The sequence below is a fragment of the Gopherus evgoodei genome, chromosome 19, assembly GCF_007399415.2.
Source record: "Gopherus evgoodei ecotype Sinaloan lineage chromosome 19, rGopEvg1_v1.p, whole genome shotgun sequence".
Lineage (NCBI taxonomy): Eukaryota > Metazoa > Chordata > Testudines > Testudinidae > Gopherus > Gopherus evgoodei.
The window spans coordinates 1,110,579-1,134,681 of NC_044340.1; the positions used below are offsets into that span (position 1 = coordinate 1,110,579).

The 24,103-nt window shown below is 59.2% G+C and overlaps 2 protein-coding genes across 3 annotated transcripts; both read left to right on the forward strand.

Moving 5' to 3' along the window:
• Nucleotides 1-2,636, forward strand: LOC115637160 (protein phosphatase 1 regulatory subunit 3C-B-like). Its single transcript, XM_030538130.1, has 2 exons — nucleotides 1-35; nucleotides 532-2,636. Exons 1-2 carry the CDS (start codon nucleotides 22-24, stop codon nucleotides 1,427-1,429), a joined length of 912 nt encoding a protein of 303 aa, XP_030393990.1. The 5' UTR covers nucleotides 1-21; the 3' UTR covers nucleotides 1,430-2,636.
• A 3,985-nt stretch (nucleotides 2,637-6,621) lies between these two features.
• Nucleotides 6,622-20,642, forward strand: GPAT4 (glycerol-3-phosphate acyltransferase 4). 2 transcript variants are annotated; one of them, XM_030538128.1, is made up of 13 exons: nucleotides 6,637-6,738; nucleotides 11,104-11,969; nucleotides 14,838-14,907; nucleotides 15,519-15,816; nucleotides 16,285-16,359; nucleotides 16,945-17,034; nucleotides 17,141-17,234; nucleotides 17,822-17,937; nucleotides 18,251-18,306; nucleotides 18,633-18,718; nucleotides 19,151-19,279; nucleotides 19,367-19,446; nucleotides 20,271-20,642. In XM_030538128.1, exons 2-13 carry the CDS (start codon nucleotides 11,805-11,807, stop codon nucleotides 20,377-20,379), a joined length of 1,368 nt encoding a protein of 455 aa, XP_030393988.1. In that variant the 5' UTR covers nucleotides 6,637-6,738; nucleotides 11,104-11,804; the 3' UTR covers nucleotides 20,380-20,642. The 2 variants fall into 2 exon arrangements, with proteins under 2 accessions (XP_030393989.1, XP_030393988.1); XM_030538129.1 differs by lacking the exon at nucleotides 19,151-19,279 and having other exon boundaries at nucleotides 6,622-6,738.
• Nucleotides 20,643-24,103: the final 3,461 nt, after the last annotated feature.

Here is a 24,103-nt window from a genome sequence, read left to right on the forward strand (position 1 = left end):
AGTGGGGCTAGGAGCGGAGTCATGAGCTGCAGCGAGTGAGTGAGAGGGGGTGCGGGTAGCAGGCGGGGGCTGGTCCGTGAGGCGAAGGGGGGTGGGGTTGGTCTGGGGGGCGAAGGGGAGCAGTGGGAGTTGGGGGCTGGGTCAGTGGGGAGCAGGGGACTGGTCGGTGGGGTGAAGGTGGGCTGAGGGTGCTGGCAGGGAATTGGGAGGTGGATGTTGGTTGGTTTCTCTGGCGAAGTGACTGCTGGTCTCTGGTGGGGCGTGTGGGGCTGCTGGGTGGTTAGTGTGCAGAGGAGTTTGGGGGTTGCTGACTGGCCGCTGGGTGATTGGTTGCAGGTCTCTGGCACTGGGGTTGCTGGTGATTTGCAGTGAGTCGGTTTGGGAGGTTCGAGGGGGCGAGGGGTTGTTGCTAGGGATTCATTCAGCTCTTCTCAGTCTGATCACAATGTCCTCTGGCCCTGCTAGATATCTGTTCTGAGCTCTCCCATCCCCAGGCTACACCCCTAACCCCATGTCTGTGCTTCTTTCCAGGCTGTTCCAGGTGTTTAGCACACCCCCAGCCATGCCTGTGGATTTTGCCATGCGGCTCTGCCTGACCCACTCTCCTCCCATCCGCAAGCTGCTGAACTCCTATGAGGAGCTGCGGGGTGGCCGGGGGCACAAACCCCTCCGCTCCTGCCTGAACCAGAAGCCCAGTGCAGAGCCGGAGCGGCGGGACAGCGCCAAGGGCAGCTGGAGCAAGAAGAAGAGGGTGGTGTTCGCTGACATGAAGGGGCTTTCGTTGACAGCTGTCCGCTTCTTCTCCAAGATCGAGGAGGACCTGTGCGACCTGCAGCAAGCCCTGTCCGACCTGACCTGCCTCAGGCCCAAGCTGCGAGACCCTCGCCCGGAGACAAAGAAGTACACGCTGGACTTCCCACAGCCCTCTGCTGACTACACGGCCTTCCGCAACCGTCTGCACACCAACCTGATCTGCCTGGAGAACTGTCTGATCCAGGAGCGCTCCCTGTCAGGGACTGTCAAGGTCAGGAACATCAGCTACGAGAAGAAGGTGCTTGTCCGCATCACCTTTGACTCCTGGAGGAGTTTCCGGGATGTCTGCTGCCAATACATGCACAACATCTACGGCGCCGCTGATGCGGACACGTTCTCCTTCAACATCACTCTGCCCAAAGCACCCAGCCTCCGTGGAGCCATCGAGTTCTGCATTTCCTTCCAGTGTGGGCAGAAAACTTACTGGGACAACAATGGTGGGAGCAACTACAAGGTATGCCACACAAGTTCCTCGTCCCCTCCCAGCGCCCTCTGCCAGCAAGTAAGGGGGGCCAGTGTGGCTGGAGAGCAGCTGGGCCCCTCCAAGGCAGCAGCGCTGGTCCTCTCTCACATGCAGACCTGGAGGCGTTCGGAAAACCATGGTCCGTACTGGTAGGAACGAGCATTCTAGGTGTGGGTACCAATGCTCCGCTCCGGCAGAGGCAATGCCATGCGGGAGCCCCGCTGCGGAAGACACTGCTCGCTACTTCACTAGCTTGTCTGTGTCCATTCTGATCTTCGTGGATGCTGCTTCAGCACCAGGATCTGCCATAGAAGCTGGAAGTCGTAGCTCAGCTTGAATCCCAGGTCTGGGTTCTCCATGCAGAACGCATCACTAGCAGAGACTGCCAGGGAGGCTGGGAAGAGATTGTGCGGGGGCATCTCCTGTTGCTGTCTCATCACTTGCGAAAGTCACTGGGGAAGGGCCAGGCCAGACCTTGGCTTGTTTGCAGAGGCTGGCAAAGCTGCTGGCGGGTCAAACGACCAACCTGCAATATAAACTGACCGACCAGCCAGCCTAGCAGCCAAGGGCTTTTGGACTCGTGGGGTGGCAGGTGAGAATGGCAGACCCGGTGGGCATATAAACAGGAATGGGAGAGGCTGCCTAAGTGCCTTGTAATTTCCAGGCGTTGGGGACAAATGGGCATCCAGGCCCATGCTGCAGGTAATAGTATGACTTTCTGCTGCGCCCAATGGCCAGCACGTGTACCATGAGCTATGCCTGCATCTCCCCAAAGGGAACCAGTGGCTGTCACTTTAAATCCCCTCATAAACAGCAAGGGGCTGTGGGACAAGGCACCGACCTGGCTGTTGGGGCTTCTGTCTCATTTACCGTGGTGGGGGTGGCTGGCAGGTCCTTTACATTGAAGATGACAGACTGCGGGTGGCCTGGCGTGGTGAGAGGCTCATTGGGATGTGCTCCTTCAGGACCTGCTGCTGTGGGAAGAAGGCTGGCCGGGGCTTGGCTGGCTTTCACTGAGGCCGCTAGTGACAGCACATGGGTCAATGCATCAGTTCGTATCACACCTCTGTAGGGGACCGTGCTCACCTGCGTCTGGTGTCACTGGCCGCCCTCCGGGAGTGCAGTGACTCAGCGCAGTGCAGTGACAGTTTGCGAAGTACAAGTGCCCAGGGTAGCCTGGCTCACTCTGAGGTCTGTGTGTCTGCAGCCCGTGCAGGGCGCAGGCTGAGCTGGACTGGTTGTCAGTGCTCAGCTGGGCCGGCTGCTGTTGTGGTTTCGGTCCTGGGCCACTGGGAAACCTTCTGGTTTTAGCTGTTGTGAATAGATTTAGAACCTTAATAAAGTCTCTGTATTTTGTAAACCCTGTTCCTCAGTCTCTCCAGCCGATGGACAGCGCCTCCTACCCCTCTAGCACATGCCAGACCATGCAATAAGCAGTCTCCACCTCACAGGCACAAGAGCATGAAAGTTGCCCTGCAGACTGCCCCCCTGCTGGCAAAGCTGCAGAGCTCGTGACTAGCTGAAGTTTTTTCAGAAGTTTAGTTTCATTCTGTTTCATGGAGCTGCAGACCAGTAAGCAGATAGACCCGTCTTCTTGGGGCTACAACCTAACCAGCCAAATGCTGATGGTTTCCAGCCCAAGGAATAGGTCTAGCATCCACTGCTCCAATAATGGGCTGAACCCTTTCCCTCCCTCCCCACAATCAAACACAGGATGGTGAGTTGTGATCTCCCTGGTATTGCTAAGATAGCCCACTCCCCTCAATGAATCACATGGAAGTAGAGTCACAGACCCCCTGGCTGCATGGAGTGTGTTGTCCCCGAGCTGGGTTACTGCTGGGGAGAATGGCCTTGCCAGTGTAGGTGGATGATAGGCACAAGCCTGTCTTTAAGTTTCCTATCCCTCCTCTGAACAGAGCATATCCCATTTCACCAAGGGAAGGAGCAATTTTGCACACCAGAGAAATGGCAATACCTTCCTCCTCATCCCTCCAACTGCACTTCCTGCTTGGAGACTCTGGTCACTGCATCAAGCTTAGCAAGAGCAGTGAATCCTTCCCTGCCCACCATCTGCCCTGCCTCCACCACTCGGCTCAGGGCTGGGTGCTTGGAGGCAGGAGGAACTGTGACCAAAATCTCTCTCTCCCTTGCCCTAGTGCTGGGGGAAGAAATGCCAAACCCACACTGCCTCCTGGAGTTTCAACCCAATTGCCATGTGCCAGTAACTTCAATGGTGTTATAAAGCCTAGGGCTGTGCCAGAAGCCTCTTCTCCCTGGCTTTCCTGTGTTACCTGGTTGCTGGTGAAGCCCCAGGGTCTCTTGCCCCTCTTGTGGCATGTGTGTCTGTTCAAGGTCCCTTTTTCTTATGCCCTTCTCCACTCCTCACCTTTAAGTGGTAAGGTGCCCCGAGGAGCCAGGATTTCAGGGGCTTGCGTCATGGAACTGAAAGCCCGTTAGCTCCTGTGTCCTTTGCCAGCGATTAGCAGGCAGCTGGGATTGGAAGGTGACACAGCAGTGATATCTATAGCTCCTAATTCCTGAGTCCATTAGAGCAAAAGCCTCTTTGGTTGGACTATGGCCAGTGACTACTCTGCAGCACCAGCACATAACTCACCCTGGGCGTTGGTAAGTTGCAGCCCCAGGCAGGTATGTGGGTCCCAGGTGACTCGCCTTGCATGGACCTAGCTCCTACCACCAAACACTGACCCTTTCCATTCCTTACATACCCCTCTGCAGCTTGCGGCCTTCAGAGAGGCCAGCAGATGTGGTGCGATTGGTGACAGGCGCAGGCTGGCTCCTACAGCGCAGTGTCCCCCACTTAGGGATCCCCCCAGCTCAGTGCCTGCTGCACATGCTACTGAGTGCAGTGTTTGGTGTATGGCCCATGGAAAGCAGAGCTCCACAGACCTGTTACAGAACAAGCAGCCTTGGCCCTCATTGCCCCTAGGGTGGGCAGCCCCCATTCCTCTGAACAGCTGCCAGAGCTCCCTGTGCCACTGGGAGGTACTGAACAAGTTTAGGTTGATCCAGGCCCTTCCCGTTGGGAGGGGTGGTCAGTGGGGCTAGGGGCTTGTCTACACTGGCAAGTTTTGTCGCCAAAAACTGCCTTTTGGTTACAAAACAGTGAGAGCATACAAGCTACAATGGGACTTTTGTCGTGAAAAACACCCAGTTTTGGCGACAAGAAACTTCCACCCCTACGAGAGACTTTTGTCTTTTCCCCTCCCGTTACTGTTGACAAAGAGCCAGCTAGACGCTGCTGATTCTTTTGTTGACAGAACTGGCTTCCGCCAGTATCCCATAATGCCTGCCCTGATTGCTCTGCTCAGTGTTTTGATCTCTGCTGCCCTGCAGGCTGGTGCCCCTCCCCTATCAAAGCTCCAGGAAGTATCTGTGTGCTGCTCCCTTTGGGGAACAAAGAGCAAATTATTGGGCTGCTCCTGTTCTGCCCTGCACTAGGAACACAGCAGCAGGCGGACTGCTGTGCTGCTTTGACATTCCTCAGCACCGAGAGCTCACAGAGCTACTTGTGATGCTGCTCTTGGCAGCTGAGGGGGCTGTGGGAGAACTCGGAGAGACTCCCAAGATGGGCAGCGCTCAGCTTTTCCTTCCCACAACACTGCACTGTGGGATCCATACCCACGGTGCATTTCTCACTCTGTCCACGATGGTGTCCAGTGTGGACATGATCTATTGACAGAGGGAGCAAGTGTGAACACCCTTTGGCGATTTTTGTTTTGTTGACTTTTGGGTGTCGACTTTTAGGTGTTAACAAAACTGAGTAGAGTGAACAAGCCCTAGGAAGAGCCACAGATCTGCCATGACTGCAGCCAAACCGGCACCTCTCTCCCCCGTTACTCCTGTGTCCCCTGCTTAGCAGGGAAACCTGACTTCACTGGTAGCTTGGTAAGTAAATTAAAGCACCTCTGGCTGTAACATCCTTGACCATTATCACAAATAGACAAACGAGGCTTGGCTGTGTGACTTGCAATCTGCAGGTTAGCAAAGCCAAAGTGTTCAGATGGCGTGTGGCTATTGAGTTAGGCCTAAAATCCTTGAAAGCCCCCAACCAACCCAACCTTAACCCTACCTAGGAGGTGCAAAGAGCAGCAATGTTCTCCTCTCATCGTAAACAGCTTCTCCCCTGCCAGGGGTGGGTCCTGGCCTGAAGCTCAAGGTTAAAGGTTTCTTTTATGTGCCCTAGGTTATGTTATATAACTAACAATTGCCCCCTTAGCCTCAACAAGGTGTCATTAAACCTCTTCCCTCACCCATCCCATCAGTGCTTTTACAGGCCAGAGGAAGAAATTGAGGGATGTGGAAGGGAGCGGTGCCTCACTAACAGAACTGGAGCCCAGGACTCAGAACTTGTACTGCACCCCTCTCAATGCACCTGATAAAAGGAAAGAAGGCTACAGATGTAGTTTGTAACATTGCTGACCCTCTGAATGGAGTTTGCTTAGCTGGGTGGGAGGTGAGACTGGATTGCCCAGGACTGTAGCTTCCAAAGGACAGGACCTCGCTCTGGCCTGAGAAACAGCTGGCATGCGGGGTTCCCAGCTGGGCTGGGGAGGGGGGCATGTGGAAACACCCAGAGGTCACTTGGGCCTGTGCTGCTTGGGGGGATGGCCATGAGCCCGTGACCCGGCCCTGCTACGCTGCATGCTGGGTGATTACTGGTTGCAAAGGCTCCTGGGATCTGGCAGCCCAGCCTTGCCCAAGCACAAGCCTTGGGCCCTAGGCCCTGCGCTGCTCTCAGCCGGGCAAGGTGGCAGCTGTGCTCCACCCCAGGGTGATCCCGTGCGCTGCTCCCCAAGATTGACCCTCCCAGGCCAGGGCCCCTACAATGCATGGTAGCATCCCAGGCCGGCCCTCCGGACGCTGGACAGGAGCCGGGGGCGCTGCAGAACTAGGGTGATGAGACAGCAAATGTGAAAAATCAAGACAGAGAGTAGGGGGGGGCAATAGGAGCCTATATCAGAAAAAGACCCAAAAATCGGGACTTTCCCTATAAAATCGGGACATCTGGTCACCCTGTGCGGAACCCAGGCGTCCTCTCCCCCCCTTTGCGAGAAGGAGGCGGCGTCGCACGGCGGTCCTGCGCCCTCTGCTGGGCCGGGGGCATCACTACAATGGGCGGCTCCGAGCGACAGGCCGGGGTGGGCGGGACCAGGTCTCCGGCCGAGGGCCGCTCTTGCGCCGCCTTCTCTGAATACGTCACCACGTCGGGGACATGTGACAGACGTGACGAGGCTGAGACGGCCCCGCCCAGCTCCCTCACAGCGACGCCCACTTCCACGGCCAGCCCCGCGCAGCCCCTGGCGCCAAGGCTGCACGCAGAGCGCTGACTCGTCATCGTGCGCGCCCCCGCGAGTTGCGCGTGACGTAATACGTAACCTAGGGCGGGCGCACGCATGGTACGTGGTGGGGGCGGAGCTGGAGCCCGGCCGTAGCGGCGGCAGGTGAGTGACACTGGCCCGGTTCGGCGACGCTTCACATACCCCCGCAATCTCCGATCCCTGGGAGCTCCCTGCCGCCGAGCCCCGAGGAGACCCCCACCCGGGCGGTGATGGAAAACCGTTATCCCCCCGCCCCGGCCTGCACTGAGTGCGCGCAGCCCCCCCCGCCGTGATGTGGGATGGGACCGTCCGCGCAGCGCTTTCCCCCCCGCCGTCCTGTGAGATGGGACCGTCCGCACAGCGCCCCCTCCTTCATCCCCCCCGCTGTGCTGTGCGAGATGGGACCGTCCGCGCAGCGCTCCCCCTTCACCCCCCCACTGTGCTGTGCGAGATGGGACCGTCCGCGCAGCGCCCCCACCTTATCCCCCCTGTTGTCCTGGGTGATGGGACTGTCCTCGCAGTTCCATCTCCCCCCTACCGTCCCCTGAGATGGAATCGTCCGCGCAGCGCCCTCCCGCCTCAGATTGGCCAGTCCCCGATCCTCTGTTCCCCAGAGGGGGAAATGGGCCGCAGGCCCCGTTGCGGGAGGGCTCCCTGGTCGCAGTGTCCCGCACGCGCTGGCCTGGGCAGTCTCCAGCGATGGGCCGTTCTGTGCCATCCCCCCCCCAGTCCCCAGGCCTCCTGAGTCCAGAGGGGGACAGTCCCTGCGACATGCCCATCCCCCTCCCCCAGCATCCCACCCCAGGCCCCCTGATTCCAGAGGGGGACAGTCCCTGCGACATGCCCATCCCCCTCCCCCGGCATCCCACCCCCAGGCCCCCTGATTCCAGAGGGGACAGTCCCTGCGACACGCCCTTCCCCCTCCCCCAGCATCCCACCCCCAGGCCCCCTGACTCCAGAGGGGACAGTCCCTGCGACACGCCCTTCCCCCTCCCCCAGCATCCCACCCCCAGGCCCCCTGACTCCAGAGGGGACAGTCCCTGCGACACGCCCTTCCCCCTCCCCCAGCATCCCACCCCCAGGCCCCCTGATTCCAGAGGGGACAGTCCCTGCGACATGCCCATCCCCCTCCCCCGGCATCCCACCCCCAGGCCCCCTGATTCCAGAGGGGACAGTCCCTGCGACACGCCCTTCCCCCTCCCCCAGCATCCCACCCCCAGGCCCCCTGACTCCAGAGGGGACAGTCCCTGCGACACGCCCTTCCCCCTCCCCCAGCATCCCACCCCCAGGCCCCCTGACTCCAGAGGGGGACAGTCCCTGCGACATGCCCATCCCCCTCCCCCGGAGTCCCACCCCCAGGCCCCCTGATTCCAGAGGGGACAGTCCCTGCGACACGCCCTTCCCCCTCCCCCAGCATCCCACCCCCAGGCCCCCTGACTCCAGAGGGGACAGTCCCTGCGACACGCCCTTCCCCCTCCCCCAGCATCCCACCCCAGGCCCCCTGACTCCAGAGGGGGACAGTCCCTGCGACATGCCCATCCCCCTCCCCCGGCATCCCACCCCCAGGCCCCCTGATTCCAGAGGGGACAGTCCCTGCGACACGCCCTTCCCCCTCCCCCAGCATCCCACCCCCAGGCCCCCTGACTCCAGAGGGGACAGTCCCTGCGACACGCCCTTCCCCCTCCCCCAGCATCCCACCCCCAGGCCCCCTGATTCCAGAGGGGGACAGTCCCTGCGACATGCCCATCCCCCTCCCCCGGAGTCCCACCCCCAGGCCCCCTGATTCCAGAGGGGACAGTCCCTGCGACACGCCCTTCCCCCTCCCCCAGCATCCCACCCCCAGGCCCCCTGACTCCAGAGGGGGACAGTCCCTGCGACATGCCCATCCCCCTCCCCCGGCATCCCACCCCAGGCCCCCTGACTCCAGAGGGGACAGTCCCTGCGACATGCCCATCCCCCTCCCCCGGCATCCCACCCCAGGCCCCCTGACTCCAGAGGGGACAGTCCCTGCGACATGCCCATCCCCCTCCCCCGGCGTCCCACCCCAGGCCCCCTGACTCCAGAGGGGACAGTCCCTGCGACATGCCCATCCCCCCCCCCCCCCCGGCGTCCCACCCCAGGCCCCCTGACTCCAGAGGGGACAGTCCCTGCGACACGCCCATCCCCCTCCCCCGGAGTCCCACCCCCAGGCCCCCTGATTCCAGAGGGGGACAGTCCCTGCGACACGCCCATCCCCCTCCCCCGGAGTCCCACCCCCAGGCCCCCTGATTCCAGAGGGGGACAGTCCCTGCGACATGCCCATCCCCCTCCCCCGGCGTCCCACCCCAGGCCCCCTGACTCCAGAGGGGGACAGTCCCTGCGACATGACCTTCCCCAGCATCGCACCCCCAGAGACCCAACGTTCTGCACAACCCCAAGCTCTGAGCGGAAAAATATTGGGTGGTTCAGCTCAGGGGGCCAGTTTAGCCTGGTTTCCCCTCTTCTTCCGCTACTGTGCTGGGTGGAACCAGTAGGCTCACTTAGCCCTGTGTCTGCTGTATTGGATCAGACCGGCTGAGTCATGTCTCCCCGCCACACGCACACACTATGCAGGATCAGATCAATGGGGCTATCTAGCTCAGTATTACCAGGTGTCACCAACTCCGTGCTACCAGATAAGGCCATCCAATCCCGCATCCCATTTCGGAAAACAGACACCTGCATTGGAACTGCTGCCGAGCCCTTGAAACCAGGCTGATGCCTTGGGCAGGGACTCTTCATGTCATTTGGCTGTTCTGTTGTGTGTTATTCAGAGGAAGCTATTACCTGTCCTAGCTCAATCCATTTCCTCCAGCATGCTTTTCACTTACTTGCAGCGTGACCTTGAGCTGGTCCCTTTTCTTCCTGCTGCTATTGCTTATGAGTAAAGTGGGCAGAATGCTGCTTCCCTGACTGATTCCCAGGGGCTTGTGAGGAGTAATTGTAGTTTATACAACATTATGCTATGAAAATCTGGTTGTTGGGGTAAAAGTTCCTCATCCAACCCTGCTGGTGGTGGTGGACAGGAGCCTGCACTCTGTGGGGTTTCAGCATGAGATCCCCACAGGGTGTGGACCCTTGGAGCTATCTTAGGAAAGCAGCCAGCTATGCAGCTTGATCTGGGCTGTGCCCGGAGGGCCTCTGAGACAATCATTCCAGCAGTTGAACTCACAGGGAGAGCATGAGAGTGACACCAACTAGAGATCCCAGTGACAGTGTCACCACCCTGTCTGGAGACTTCCGTGGCTGAAGCTTGTGAGCAAAGCTGAACAGGGCTATACTATGCCTGGTGCTGCTGGCCATTGCCAGAGCATGACTTGAACTGGGCCATTAGGCCAGGACATGGCGTTACATGGAAGGAATGTGCTAATTAAGTCCTGTAATTCTTTCTCTTCTCCACCCAGGCACCTTAGGCTGAGTCAGGGTGGTGGTGGGTAGGCTGGCTGGGCTGACTGGTTAGTTTGCCATGTGAGATTCCTGGGTTTGATGCTGACATTCTGGGGAGTTAGGTGACTTCTTTGGGGAGCAGGGTTTACTTGTGCGTGTATTGCATGCGGGACTGAGGATGCTCTTAGCAGTGCCCAATACAGTGGTGCAGAGCCAGCAGCCAGAGCCTCCAATGTGCCCCCACCTGTTGCCTGTCACTGTGTATCAGAGGGTCAGGCCAGGCCAGGGCAGTAGGTTGATAGGAACTGCCCTCTCACCCCACCCCAGTGATCCAGCGAGAGACGCTCTCCATGGAGTGGGAATTGAGCTGTGGCCCAGCATGATGCAAAGGTTGCTGTGCACCTGGAGCTGCCATCTCTCAGATGAGATATAATGCTGAGACGCTGACCTTGGTTTTAGTCACAGTGTCCTGGCAAGTTCCAATTTGGATAATCATATTTAGCCTCCTTTAATTCTCACTGCAGGATTACTTCACTTCCTCTCCTAAACTCCATTATAGTGGTGCCCTGTGTCAAACAGACAGCTCCCAAGCCCCACCCCAGAGAGGCTGTGTTCAGTGGTGGAAGAAATGTTTCCGGGTGTAGCTAGTAAAGTGCTCAGGGATCCCTCAGGATAAAGGTGCTGAGTGGTGATATCCATATCAGTGGGGTCGGGGTCCCTCGCTCCATTTGCTCCTCTCCTGCTCTGGGAGACTCACCAGCCTTATGCAGTACCTCTGTGAGCCAGGGCAAGGTACGGAAGGCTCCTGCACTGATCTGAATTGCAGATCTGGGCTGAAAATGCAGGGACCAGGAGGGTAGCGAGCCCACTTCCCAGCTCTTCGCGCTGTACCAGTATGGGGAAGGAGCTGAGGAGTCAGACCCTGCTGACTCCAGAACCCTGCACTGTGAGCAATGTCTCCTCAGCCTGATCTCTGCCCTCTCAGATCCAGCGCTTACTGCTCCCAGGCCTCAGGAGACCCTCTGTGTGTTGACGTCTCGCTACCTGATTTGCCCTGACTCTGGTTTTTCTTCCCTCCCCTAGCACTGGTGGCATGTGAGGGGCTCTCTTGCCAGGCTCACAGCTCAGGGGCCCTCACAGGGGCAGAGGCACTGTCCCTTTCTGCGAGGACTCCAGCATGGGTGGATGCCAGAGGTCTCTGGAACAACACTTGTTACAAGTGGTGGGAGAGGCTCCGAACTAGTGCCTGTGTCCTGGTGGCAAAGACAGTAGCTCCGCACGCGGCAGGCTCCTAGAAATACTGATTTTCCAGCGCTCCCTCAATGCAGGATCAGGGATGGACCCCACATCACCCCTTTGAAGAGACCTTTCCTTCTCTCAACAAGCCAAAGGGAATTCCTCTGCCTGGCCACGCAGGAGTCACCCTGCAACAAGACTTGTTTGGTGGGCCCCACTGGGAATCCCCGTTCACACAGCTGCCTTGTTACAGTGCCACTCGCAAACCCTCTAAGAACTCGCCCTCCATGTTCCAGCTGCTCTGAGCCCCAGAGCCCAAGCTGCTCAGTCTCACCTGACGGTCCTCTCGCCTAGTTCCCTCGCATTCCTCCTCTCGCCGGCTGCTAGAAAAGGATGTGAACTTTGGAATGGAGTCTGTGACCAGCTGGGGACTCGGAGCATGCATGGGACTGTTGCTGAGTAGCAGGAGGACTGGCTGATCGCTGTGGACAGCCCTTCTCTCCTGGCCCCAGGGTCGCAGGGCGCTGGCCTTGCCTGGACCCTCCATCATGTTCCTCCTGCTCCCCTTTGACAGCCTGGTTGTTAACCTGCTGGGAATCTCTCTGACCGTTCTCTTCACACTGCTTCTGGTTTTCATCATTGTACCAGCCATTTTTGGGGTCTCCTTTGGCATCCGCAGGATTTACATGAAAACACTCTTAAAGATTTTCCGGGTGAGTCATGCTTCCGGGATGTACTGTGCAGGAGCTCGGGTGCCCTGACCACTGTCCATGTGCCTGGGGGAGATCCCTGTCAGGGGCACGTGCCTTTGAGTAGTGGGTGTCCGTGTCCCTGGGTGGTGATGGTGTGAGTTGCTGAGAGAGCTGGGCTATTGGTGATGCAAATGTTGGTGCTAGAAACCTCCAGGGGGGTCCTTGGAGTAGCTCAGGCATCTCAGCTCCATAGATATGTGCTTGTAGGTCATTCCAAAGGGCCCCCACGCTGAGGACACAGGCCTTGTAAACAAGTGCTGCAGAGTCCGTATTGTCACTGGCTGCCTGGAGCAGAGCCCCTTGGAGAGAGAAGGCCTGAGTCTCACACATGGCAGACCCAAGCAAGGGAAGATTTCAGCACCTCTCAAGAACAGCCCAGTGGTGGGAGGAGACCAAGGGGAGCAGGGCCTGGGGGCAGGTGAGGAGCAGGCGCCTTGTTCCTGGGGACTGGGACAGCTGGTCATCTGGGACAGTAGAAACAGCATCTCTTCTTTAGAGAGAGTCAGCAGGGCTCTCAGAAAACCCTGGCCCCTTGAGGTTGATGTGTTCTGTGCTGCCATCTGCCCATCGACTCAAGGAGACATGCCTGGCACCAAGGCCTGCTGTCAGCTGTAGGGCCAGTGTGGAGCTGTCTGGGTGGTGCTGTTTCCAGAAGCCCTCTCTGGACCTGCGCTTCTTGGCTCAGAGAAGCCAAGTGGAATTTCCCTGTCTGTTCCTGCCTGCCCTTGGCAGTCTGATCTCCTGGGCTGTCTCAGAGCTGGAGCCTCCCCGGAGACAGGGTCCATGGAGGCCCAGGACTCTGCTGAGCTCCCAGGCGGTGGGGCTAGAGGAGGTCAAGACCGCAGGAGAATGGTGCTGTGTCCTCTACACTCACTAGTGAAGTTCCATGCAGAGAACCGGAGCACAGCGTGACAATGCTCATGCCCAGCCATCGGTGTCTATAATAGGAAGGAGGGTGCTGCCTGGGGTGATGGGTCTCAGGACTGGCCAGCATGCTCAGCTCTGCAAGCTCTAACGACAGCTAGGGTCATTCTCCCAAGTCAGACTGTTGGTCTGTCCAGCTCCATCCACTCCTGTTCTCGCCTCTGGCAGTGGCAGGGCTCCATGATGTACCTAGCCGGCGGGTGGGAGGTTTCAGGGGAGACTCCTAGCCCAAGAGGCAGTGTTTCCTCTGAGCCCTGTCAAAGCATGGGGCATGGCCAGGATTTAGCTCGTGGGGATTGGAGACTGCCCTAGGACATGCTCTCAGCCAGCCTTTCCGGGCATAGGGCTGGCTTAGTGCTGCCAGCTCAGCAGGCATGAGCAGAACTCTGCAAGGGCCATTTCCCCCAAAACCTTGGTAACAGGCACTGAACTCAGATGGGAACCTTTCCAGAGGCTTCCAGGCCACCACTTCCTGCCATTATCCCAGTACTTCCTCCCCGCAGCCGGTGTTCCTGCTGGGAGTGACTGGGGCTGGGAGTTTTCCGCAGCCAGCATTCCTGCCCTGCTCCCTACTGGGAGAGATGGGGCTGGAGTAGGTGTGCACATCCTGTTCTCCTTCAGCATTTATTTTCCAGGCCCATATTGAGAAGGCAGGTGTGATAGAATTCTGCTTTTCATTGCTCTCATTTTGACAAGTGATAGCGATGTTTATTTTTAAGCATTTTTTATTTTTATCCATTTAATTTTTCACTGTTATGGGAAATTGGGGGGCGGGGAAGCAGACCGTTATAGAATGACACTACACATTGAGATTCATAAAGTCAAAGCTTTATAATGGTTCCAACACAAATTTGTCAATATCACACGTCAGCATTTACAAAGTAAATCTCTGTACGTCAGACTCTGATAGGTTCTCAAGCACCCTTTTTTCCTTTGCTTAGCTATACATTTTGATTGTTATTGATGGAATTATTTTTTCTGGGGTTTGCATGTGTATGGTGAAATAGACATTTAGAGAAAAATCTAACCCTTCCCAGCCTAGCTATCGCAAAGGTTCCATGGAGGGCAGGCTGACCGGCTGGAAATCTAACCCGTGTGTTTATCTGGTGCCCTTGGGGAGCAGCTGAGGGGGGAGATTTCTGTGAATAAGGGTGATCTGGGCATTGATTCTGGCTGTTGCTGCCAGATAGCTGCCTGGGGGCTGCTCAGCGCTGCTGTTTATGAGCAATGGTGCACAGAGAAGTAGGAGCAGCTGTTAGCCAAGTGGGAGAAGGGAGGGGTCCCAGCCCCGCACACTATTGGCCTGCTGGTTCCATCAGCAACCTTGAAATTCAGCCTCTGATTCTAGGAGGGAGGAAATGAGAATCAGAAAATAGTGCTGGGTTAGTCACCCTGCTCACCTTATGCTGGAGCCCTCTCTGCCAAGGGGCGAGAACAAGTGATCAGGATCCATATGGAGTCCAGCCAATGGCACCCAGTGAGGGAGCAGCAGAGTGCCATGGGACTGCCTGAAAGCAGCAGAGCATGCTCTGGGGCTGGGAGAGGTATTCCATAACGCCCTCCCCCTGCCCCGAGGTAGGTGTTGCTCTTCTCTGAAGTCCCTCTGCTCTGTCAGTATCTCTCAGGTAACATGGTGCCCAGAACTGAATGCAGATGCCTTCACAACAGTCTCCCCCAGCTCCATGCCATGCACCATCCTCATTAGCAGCCAGGTCCCGTAGGTGTGGACTAGTGGACTTTCCCAGCCCAATCCCCATTCTCATGTCAGTGCTGTGCTGAGAACCCCTCCTCGAGCTCCTGGAATCCTCTGTCTGCACAGCCAGGGACTTGGAGGGGAAGAAGCCCTGGAAGATGAGGGTTCTTGAGGGCGGGGTGGAAGCCTTGCTTACCTTGTGTCTCTTTCAGTGGGCGACGCTGAGGATAGAGCGTGGTGCCAAGGAGAAGAACCACCCACTGTACAAGCCCTATGTAAATGGTGAGAGCCTGCCGTCCCCTCCCATCAGCAGCTCTGTGTCTGTGTGCGCATGTGGGAGGTCTCTGTAGTGGGACTGCCTCATGTCCGGACAAGGGAGATAAGTGGGGCACATCTGGTCTGTGGGTGTCCCAGTCTAGGACAGGGCCTGGGGCTGGCCCCACCTGCAGCCAGGGGGTGGGAAGGAGAGCGGGCCCAGGGGTGGGAAGGAGAGCGGGCCCAGGGCTGGCCCCGCCTGCAGGCAGGGGACGGGAGGGAGGGTGGGTCCGGGGCTGGCCCCGCCTGCAGGCAGGCGGCGGGAGGGAGGGTGGCTCCGGGGCTGGCCCCGCCTGCAGGCAGGTGGCGGGAGGGAGGGTGGGTCCGGGGCTGGCCCCCCTGCAGGCAGGCGGCGGGAGGGAGGGTGGGTCCGGGGCTGGCCCCGCCTGCAGGCAGGCAGAGGGAGGGTGGGTGGGTCCGGAGCTGGCCCCGCCTGCAGGCAGGCGGCGGGAGGGAGGATGGGTCTGGGGCTGGCCCCACCTGCAGCCAAGGGGCAGGAGGCAGGGTGAGCCGGGGGCTGGCCCGCCTGCAGCCAGGGGGCAGGCTGCCATCACTGGAGCACCTGGCCCGTGTTGCAGGTATCATTGCAAAGGAGCCCACGTCCCTGGAGGAGGAGATCAAAGAGATCCGCCGGAGCGGCAGCAGCAAAGCCCTGGACACGCCGGAGTTTGAGCTCTCTGACATCTTCTACTTCTGCCGCAAGGGCATCGAGACCATCATGGACGACGAGGTGACCAAGCGGTTCTCAGCTGAGGAGCTGGAGTCTTGGAACTTGCTTAGCCGGACTAACTACAACTTCCAGTACATCAGCCTGCGCCTCACTGTGCTGTGGGGGCTGGGTGTCCTCATCCGGTACTGCTTCCTGCTACCACTCAGGTTAGGAGCTGCCCCTGGCAACAGCCTCCCTGCCAGGCACCCCGGCACTGCACTGGCTGGTGCATTGCCTGCTTCCAGTCTGGCCCACAACAAGAGAGGGGCTGGGGCTGATGGTTAGAGCCAGGGGCTGGGACTTGGGGCTCCTGCCTCTGTCTTTGGCCCTGGGAGAAGTGTGTTGTCTGGCGGATAGAGCAGTGGCGGGGAGCCTGGGTAGCGTGAGCTGGGGTGGGAGTTCCCAAGATGGCCACATGCATTCGCATGGGCCCCTCCTCTCTGCAGCAATCCCAACTGGCTCAGGGGAGCCAGAGGTACTGGGTCCTCCTGGCAGCACAAGGACACAGAGAGACACCCACCCTGCAGCAGGGTCCATTGAGAGACTGCTGCCTGGCAGACAGGAGCAGGGCTTGATGCCCAAGAGACTGCATGTTATTTGTTTGCCAGCCTGTAACATCCCTCTCCCTCCTGCAGGATTGCCCTGGCCTTCACAGGCATCAGCTTGTTGGTGGTTGGCACCACAGTGGTGGGATATTTGCCCAATGGAAGGTGAGTTTGCCCTTCACTGAACATGGAGGAGTATGGATGGGGGGGCAGGGAGTCTCCCTCTCAACATCCCAGCCACTGAAGAGATGTATGTCTGGGCAGGGGGCCAAGATGACTTGCACCTGCCTCCCTGGGGGGCGGACACAGCAGGATCTATGTCACTACGGCACTCCTGTGGCAAACCTCAGAGCCCTGAACTCTACAAAGCCCAGCTCAAATCAGCAAAGTGTCACTCTCAGCTTATGGGTTTCTGTCTCGGCTTGTGACTAGCTTGGAAAGGGGTCAGGCTGGACGGACGGACGGATGGGATGGGAGCCAGCTTGCATGGTGTCCCAGTTGGACTGCATTAGTACAGTTACAAAAACCTCTGCCCTTTGCATGCTCCATGAGGGGAGGGGAAGTTGTTGGTCCCTCTTACGTGGGGTAGAGTCAGATCAGCCTTGTCACTCCCCCACCCTGTGTCCTCAAGCTCCCCCTGCCCAGCTCACCACGTGGCCCTTGTGGCAGCTCCTGGCTCAGGGTAGGGCGCTCCAGCATGAGTGGCTTGTGGGGCAGTCGGGGGTAACAATCTCTGCTCTGACCCTGCAGGTGGAAGGAGTTCCTGAGCAAGCACGTTCACCTGATGTGTTACCGGATCTGCGTGCGTGCCCTCACCGCCATCATCACCTACCATGACCAGTAAGGGGCAGCACTGGCTCCCGGCCTGCCTTGCCGTGCTCTTCTCTGGCTCAAGCTGGGCTCCCGCTGCCCTTGTCACCCCATCTTGGTTTTGTGTTATATTTAGGGAAAACAGACCCCAAAATGGAGGCATCTGCGTGGCTAATCACACCTCCCCCATTGATGTGATCATCCTGGCCAGCGATGGCTACTACGCTATGGTAAGGGCCACTCCCTCTGTTCCCAGGGAGGGCTGAGCTTGGAGCCCAGCTTTGGCCTGGGCAGGTCACTGTGCTGCTGTACGATGGAGCCGATGCTCTCCTGCCTGGGGGGAGGAGGTGTTTCTGAGGCTTAGTGAGTTTACAAAACGCATGGACTTGAATGGGCTTGTCTGGGGCCCCGGGCCTGGATGTCCAGCACTGCCTGTGTACACAGCCCATCTCACATCTGGTTGATTGCCTGCAGTGGTTCACAAGCCTCTGGGAGCCCTGGTTGCAGAGGCCAGTGCTCCTTTGGTGCAAGGACGCAGGACTTCCAGAGGCCCCAGCACATGGGCTTTGCTGGCTGTGGAAAGGGCAGGTCCCAGTCTCAGCCTGGCCGCCCTGAGCACAAAGTGTATGATGGGGGTCTGGGCTCCTCCCAGACCTCCCCTCAGATGTGAACTTCCCCTAACAGTCACCTGTGAGGGGCAGGGCTGTCCCTCCAGCACTCTGCTGGGAAGGAAACCTGTCTGCTTGAATCTAGGAGCTGCCTGGTGACTCCTGCAAGCTGAGGCAAATGCTGTAATCTGTGTCTTCCTCTGGCTCAGGTGGGTCAGATCCACGGCGGGCTCATGGGTGTGATCCAGAGGGCCGTGGTGAAGGCGTGTCCCCATGTCTGGTTCGAACGCTCTGAGGTCAAAGATCGCCACCTTGTGGCTAAAAGGTAGGATAGAAAGCAATAGCTTCCTCCCAGGCAGGGGAAGGGAGGGCCTGCTGGAGACAGCGGGTTCTCCTGAACCCCACAGAGGTGTGGCTGGGGAGGGGGAGCCAAGGCTGTCCAGCTCCAGTGGAGGAGGAACCTGCTTCCTGTCAGGGTGCTGGTTGTCCTAGGTGTTTCTTGGGCATTACATGCATCCAACTAGTGTACCCTGACTGAAGGTTAATGGGTGCGCACTGTAAGTTCAGGGCTGCTGGGTGCAGAGCCGGCAGGGCAGCCCAGGGAGCTATGCCAGTCAGTGACTCTCTCTTCCCTGCAGGCTGACAGAGCACGTCCAGGACAAGAGCAAACTGCCAATCCTCATCTTCCCGGAAGGTGAGCTGCAGGCCAGGCCACACCGACCCATGGCGGGTTGTGAAGGACACCGTATGGCTGATGCCAGCATGAGTGTCATCCCCTCTCCTCTGGGGCCAGGCAAGGGGGGCTGCATCCTCTGTGTTGCCAGAGCTCTGAGGCTGTCCCTCAGGTCGGAGCTGAGCCACGTGAGCCCGCAACAGCGCTGGGCACTGACTGCCGTGGTGGGGGGACCCCATGGGGCTGGCCCTTGAGGAGCCCTAGGGCATAGTCCTCGCATTCCCAGCCAGGACTCCGGCATTTGCTCACTGGGGGAGGCTGAGGCAGCTGCACTCGTCTCTTCACAGGCACCTGCATCAACAACACGTCTGTGATGATGTTCAAGAAGGGAAGCTTTGAAATTGGAGCCACAGTCTACCCGGTAGCCATCAAGGTGCGAGCGGCTCCGTGCCTGGGGCAGACAGCAGTGTCCCTCCAGCCCACACTTTGGGAAGTTGGCTGCAATGAGCCCATCCCACTAGGGCTGCTTATGGAGGGTGAGGGCAGGGGTGCTGTAGAACAAGGCCCTTCCACGGGCAGTGCGGGGAACTGGAGGGGCATAGGCCCAGCTTCCCTCACCAGGGCCCCAAAGCTGTGCAGCCCTGGTTGGCCTGAGAGGCTGTTCTCAGCTTTGAGCTGTGGGCAGTAGGGAGATGGTCCTGGATCTCTGGGACTCATCTCATGAGCCTGTCCTGTGGGGGTGGGGAAGCCGAAAACTGGCCAATCTTGTAGGCTGGGGAACCTGAGACTGAGGCCTTGCCCAGGATGATGCCTCGGCCAGCCCTGCTGTGGGTCTCAGTCCCATGGGTGCTCTCCCCCTGTGCAGTATGACCCACAGTTCGGAGATGCCTTTTGGAACAGCAGCAAATACGGAATGGTGACCTACCTGCTGAGGATGATGACCAGCTGGGCCATCGTCTGCAGCGTCTGGTACCTGCCCCCCATGACCAGGCAGGTGAGTGAGGGGGCTATGCCAGGCCTGTGGGGGAGCTGCTGAGGGTCAGGTCCCTTGCTCATATTAAACAACTTTGCTCTCCCACAGCCTGAAGAGGATGCTGTCCAGTTTGCCAACCGGGTGAAGTCAGCAATTGCCAGGCAGGGAGGCCTTGTGGATCTACTATGGTGAGTCAGAACCAGAACTTCTCCTCCCAGTGCTGGGTCCAAGGTCTCAGAGGTGTCCGGCTTGCTCTGCTCCAAGGCTCCAGCCCACAGAAGGGAGGCCCAGCTGCAGATCCAGCTTTCTGGCTGCCTGGTTCAGGGGAGCGATGCTTGTGAGGCAGGCAGCGACTCCTAGCTGCAGCGTGTGCGCATAGGAAGAGTGGTGGGGCTGAGGCACATAGTCTCACTGAACTGTGCTGGGACAGGTTGGAGTTTTCTGGGGGATCCTGGTAGGACAGGGCTGTCAGGGGTGCTGGAAGTAATGCACAGAGCCCTGCCTGGAGGTTGTGTAGGCCCCGGATCCATGCTGTAGAGAAGCATGTGCTGAGCACGCTCCGGCAGTGCCCTCTGGAGCCTGCAGCTGCCTCTTGCTCATGCCGTGTGGGCCTTACTCGTAGATGGCAGCTTGTGGTGGGGCACCCTGCTCTGCACAGCCTCTCCCCTGGTTGCTGTCCTGGAAGAGCAAGCCAGGCGGGTGTCCTTTCCCAATCACTGGGGCTTCTGAGAATGAAAGTCCAGCAGCCAGGCTCCTGTATCGTAGCCAACAGCTGACAGCTTGGTCCCTCTGCTGCCCAGGGGTCTGACGGTTGAGCACGGCCAGGAGCGCCAGGACTCCTGAGTTCTGGGCCTGGCTCAGCGAGTCACTGGAAAATGAGGACAGTGTTCCCACTCCAGGCATGTGAGAGCTGGTCTGGGCAGCCCCAGCACCAACAGGGCTTGGGGAAAGGTACTGTGAGTCCAGGGGCAGTCGTCCCCCATGGCCTGTCTGATCTCCTGACTCTCCCCAGGGACGGGGGCCTGAAGAGGGAAAAAGTGAAGGACACGTTCAAGGAGGAGCAGCAGAAACTCTACAGCAAGACGATCGTTGGCAACCATGAGGATCGGAGCCGGTCCTGAGCTCTCTGCCTGCACGCTGTCCTCAGGCCCATCCGGAGCACTCTGCCTCCAGTGCTGCCCCGGGCCCCTCTGGAGCCGCGTTGTATCCTGGACCTCAGGCTGCTCCAGAGCTGCTCAGCCCACTCCTCCATCCTCTGGCTCTGCCCCAGAGACACTTCGCTGCCTGGAGTCTGCAGGCCCTGAGTGGCTGCTGGCAAAGATGCCTTCTTGTTACTGTTACAGCTCCGCCCGTTGCAGGGCCAGCATTAAATGGAACAATGACAGCTGTGCCGTGGTCTGCAGGTCCAGTGGGAGGGGCTGAGGGTGAGAGTGGGTCAGTGCCAGGCTACTGCCAGCAGCCAGGAGAGGGGTCCCTGCTGCCACAGATGCCTCACAGCAGGAAGGGACCTTGTAGACCTGATTTCTGAATGGCACCTCAGAGCTGTGCACCTTGGGCACATTGCATTGCCCTGTGCCCAGATGGCTGCGGCATAGGGGTTCGCTCCCCTAGTGCAGCAATCCCTATGGGTCTGGATGTGTCAGCCCCCCAAGCTCTAACCTCTCTGAGGGAAGCCAAGGGTTAGAGGGACCCACCTGCACTCAGAGTTGCTATACCGATACGTGCGCACCCCCCCCCCGCCAGCTTCTTTCCTGGATGGTGGGGTGGGGCAGGGAGGACACTGTGGCAAGGCCCTGCTGGTGACTCTTGGCCCTGTGTCAGCATCAGGCCTTGTGGGGAGAGGAGTTTTGCGCAGACACACACGAAGCTGAAAGCTCATGATCGCAACCTTTGGCACACAGGCTGCTTGTGTAATGTCAAATTACTGCCAGTCTCCTGTGTCCTTCGTGACTTCCAGCCCCAGGGTTGCACCCCACACTCCCTTCTTTTAGCCCCACACATGCAACCAACTCTGGGGTAGAGAGCATCAGCCATTTCACATCCCACAGCACCACAAGGAAAGCCTGTGCATGGCAGGACCACCTCTAGGTTGAGAGGAGAGTTCAGTCTCCAGGGTCCCCAGGTGGAGCCTGCCAGGGGCTGAGTGCAGCTTGTGCATTTGCCTCTGGCATTCCTTGGAACCACCAGCCCCCCAATTGCTGTCTGAGCAGAGTGCTGTGGGCATGGCTGCCCAGGGCATGGAGCCGTCCTGCAGCCGTTTCTCCTCGGCTCTGTGCTATGCATCCTCCAAGCTACAGTGAGTGCAAAGTCTAGCACTGGCTCCTGCTTTCCTGACGCCAGGGAGGCTATCACCTGACTTAACGGGGAGGGAGTCAGGGAAGGCTGGGCCAGGCATGGGTTGGAGAGCAGCAGCCAGGGAACAGGAGAGTAGCTGGATTTGGAATGGAGGTGAAAAGGGATGGGCTGCTCTTCCTGGCCACTGGGCAGCCAGTCCCCCTCTACCCTGGCTCTGCTGCCTTATCAGGGGAGTGGCTGGATGGATTTCTGTGGCTAATTTCTTGGCCATGTGCTCTGAATATGTTCCCTGATGGGATGAGGCTGCTGGCGATTATGAAGTGGAAGTTAGGTGTCCAGAAGTTCCAGAAGTGCTGATTCAGCTGCAGTGGGCCAGTGAGTGCTCACGGGATCAGCACACGGATGGCCAGGGGAAGGCTGGCAGTGCAGCTTAGGAGGGGGCCTGGCAGGCTTGTGCATCCCCAGAGCTATGGGCTTAGTCCCTTGGGAGCCTTAGAGCCATTCCCACCTGCCCATCAGGAGAGCTTGGTGCTGTGTCTGGCTCTGAGCACCCCCCAGCCTCAGCTTCACAGGGACTGTTCTCCCTTTGTGCTGTAAGCCTGGGCCCAGGCCCATGTTAGTCCTGAATTCACTGCTGCCTCCGTGTGCTATGCTCAAGCCCTCAGCTCTCTGGATCTCCCTGGGCCAGCTGCAGGGGGTCCTGGATTGAGGTTGCCCAGAGCCCTATTCTCCCTCTGAGGCTTGGTCTGGTTTATTGTGCCTCCTACAAGGGGGCTGGAGGGCCTGGCTCCTTGTTCCCTCTGCCCCAGTGCTGGGCTGCTGTCACTCCCCTGCGCCGATACCACCAAGCACTGAGGCCTGGAGCCCTATCGTGAGTCCTTGCTGTGCTGGAGGCCTGCCCCAGGCCCTGCTCCAGCCAGCCTCCCACAAAACGCCTGGGGCCTGGCCCCTCCACAGCTGGGCCTTCCTCCTGGAGATGAGTGGACTGTACTCCAGCACCCCTGCCATGGGCACTGCACACCCCAACATGCCTGCTTAACCCAGGCAAGGGGCTCCAGCGCTGCTCCACTAGGCCCCTCTAAGGTGGGGTTAGGAAGAGCCAGTGGGAGTCACTCCAAAGGCCCAAGTACATGGGAGGTCACCCTGAGCACCAAGCACCCCTGGCCAGGGCACCTGTGTACCCAGAGGGGCCACCGGCAGCCAGGGTGACTAGACAATGTGTGAACAATGGGGACACAGTTTTTCTTGAGGGGTGGGGGTGGGAGAGGAACTGCCTATATAAGACAAAGCCCCTAATATCGGAATATCTGGTCACCTTACATGAGTGCCAGGCCCCCCAACCAGACACCCATGTGGGTGGGTGGGGGGGTGGCGTAAGCCTGGGGCCCAAGTACCTAGTGAGGTCAGTGTAGAGCTGAGCAAGTCACCCAGGCAGCAGGTGGAAGGGGCAGGGCCCTTGCTGAGCCTTTGCTAACAGATGTGAGTGAGGCCTTTGCCCCACAGAGGTGTCCCTGCTCTCGCTAGCTGTGCTGCTGGCCTTTGGCCTCTCGCTGTCTCCCAGGCTCTCCTGCTTTAGCTGTGAACTGCTGCAGGGATCGGGCCTTCCATGAACACACCTGGTCATGTCACGCTCTCCGGGCCGGCTTTAGCAAGTGCGGGCCTGATCCGTGGGGCTTGTACTCACCGGGCGGTGCCCCAGTCTTCGGAGCCACTTCGGATTGCCGCATGCCAGCCGGGGTTCTCCCGGGCCCCTGCTCCCCTAGCGTTGGCTTGGGAGGTAAAGTAGGAACTAGCATAGCAGTGCCCTGTCTGTGCACAGCCAGGCCCCCAGAGTGGCAATAGGCTGTCCATGCCAGTCTGGGTTCCCCCGGCCGGAGCGCAACAACCCCGCGACCCTGATCCCCCAGCCAGAGTGCGGCAAGTCCCGTGGCGCTGCTTCCCCCACCTGGGGAACCCAGAGGCCCCGATCCCCTGGCCTGAGCGCAGCAATCCCCACGGCCCCGCGACCACAATCCCCCGGCCAGAGCGTGGCAAGCCTTGCGGCCCCACAACCCCAAATGGAGCGGCATTGGCTTGGAAGGTAAAGGAGGAACCAGCAAACTCAGGGAGAGAAAGGACTAAGCCTGCTGTGAGCTCCCCCAGCACCAGTGCAGATGCTAGTGCTGTGAGCTTCTCTCCAGCAGTGCCCTACACTGCCTCACTGAGCCTCCAGTGTGATGAGCTTCTGCATAGCAGTGCCCTGCCTGTGCCCAGTCAGGCCCCCCGTGCTAAGCGTGGCAATAGGCTGTCCATGCCAGTCTGGGCTCCCCCAGCCCGAACACGGAAAGTCCTGCAGTCCCGCAACTCCGGCCGGAGCGCAGCAACCCCGCGACCCCGATCCCCCGGCCAGAGCGTGGCAAGTCCCATGGCGCCGCTTCCCCTGCACTCCAACCGGGGGATCGGTGCCGCGTGACTTTCTGTGCTTAGGCTAGGGGAGCGGGGTCGCGGGACTCAACATGCTCCGGCTGGGCGCAGGGCCTGATCGGGGGAATCAGTGTAAAGCCAGCCGTG

What these genes read in the sequence shown, in the direction of transcription:
- GPAT4 (XM_030538128.1), top strand. Translation starts at nt 11,805, where the DNA reads ATGTTCCTCCTGCTCCCCTTTGACAGCCTGGTTGTTAACCTGCTGGGA. An exon ending in TCTACCCGGTAGCCATCAAG is followed by an intron (nt 18,719 to 19,150) that starts GTGCGAGCGGCT and finishes CCCCCTGTGCAG; the next exon opens with TATGACCCACAGTTCGGAGA. An exon ending in TGCCCCCCATGACCAGGCAG is followed by an intron (nt 19,280 to 19,366) that starts GTGAGTGAGGGG and finishes GCTCTCCCACAG; the next exon opens with CCTGAAGAGGATGCTGTCCA.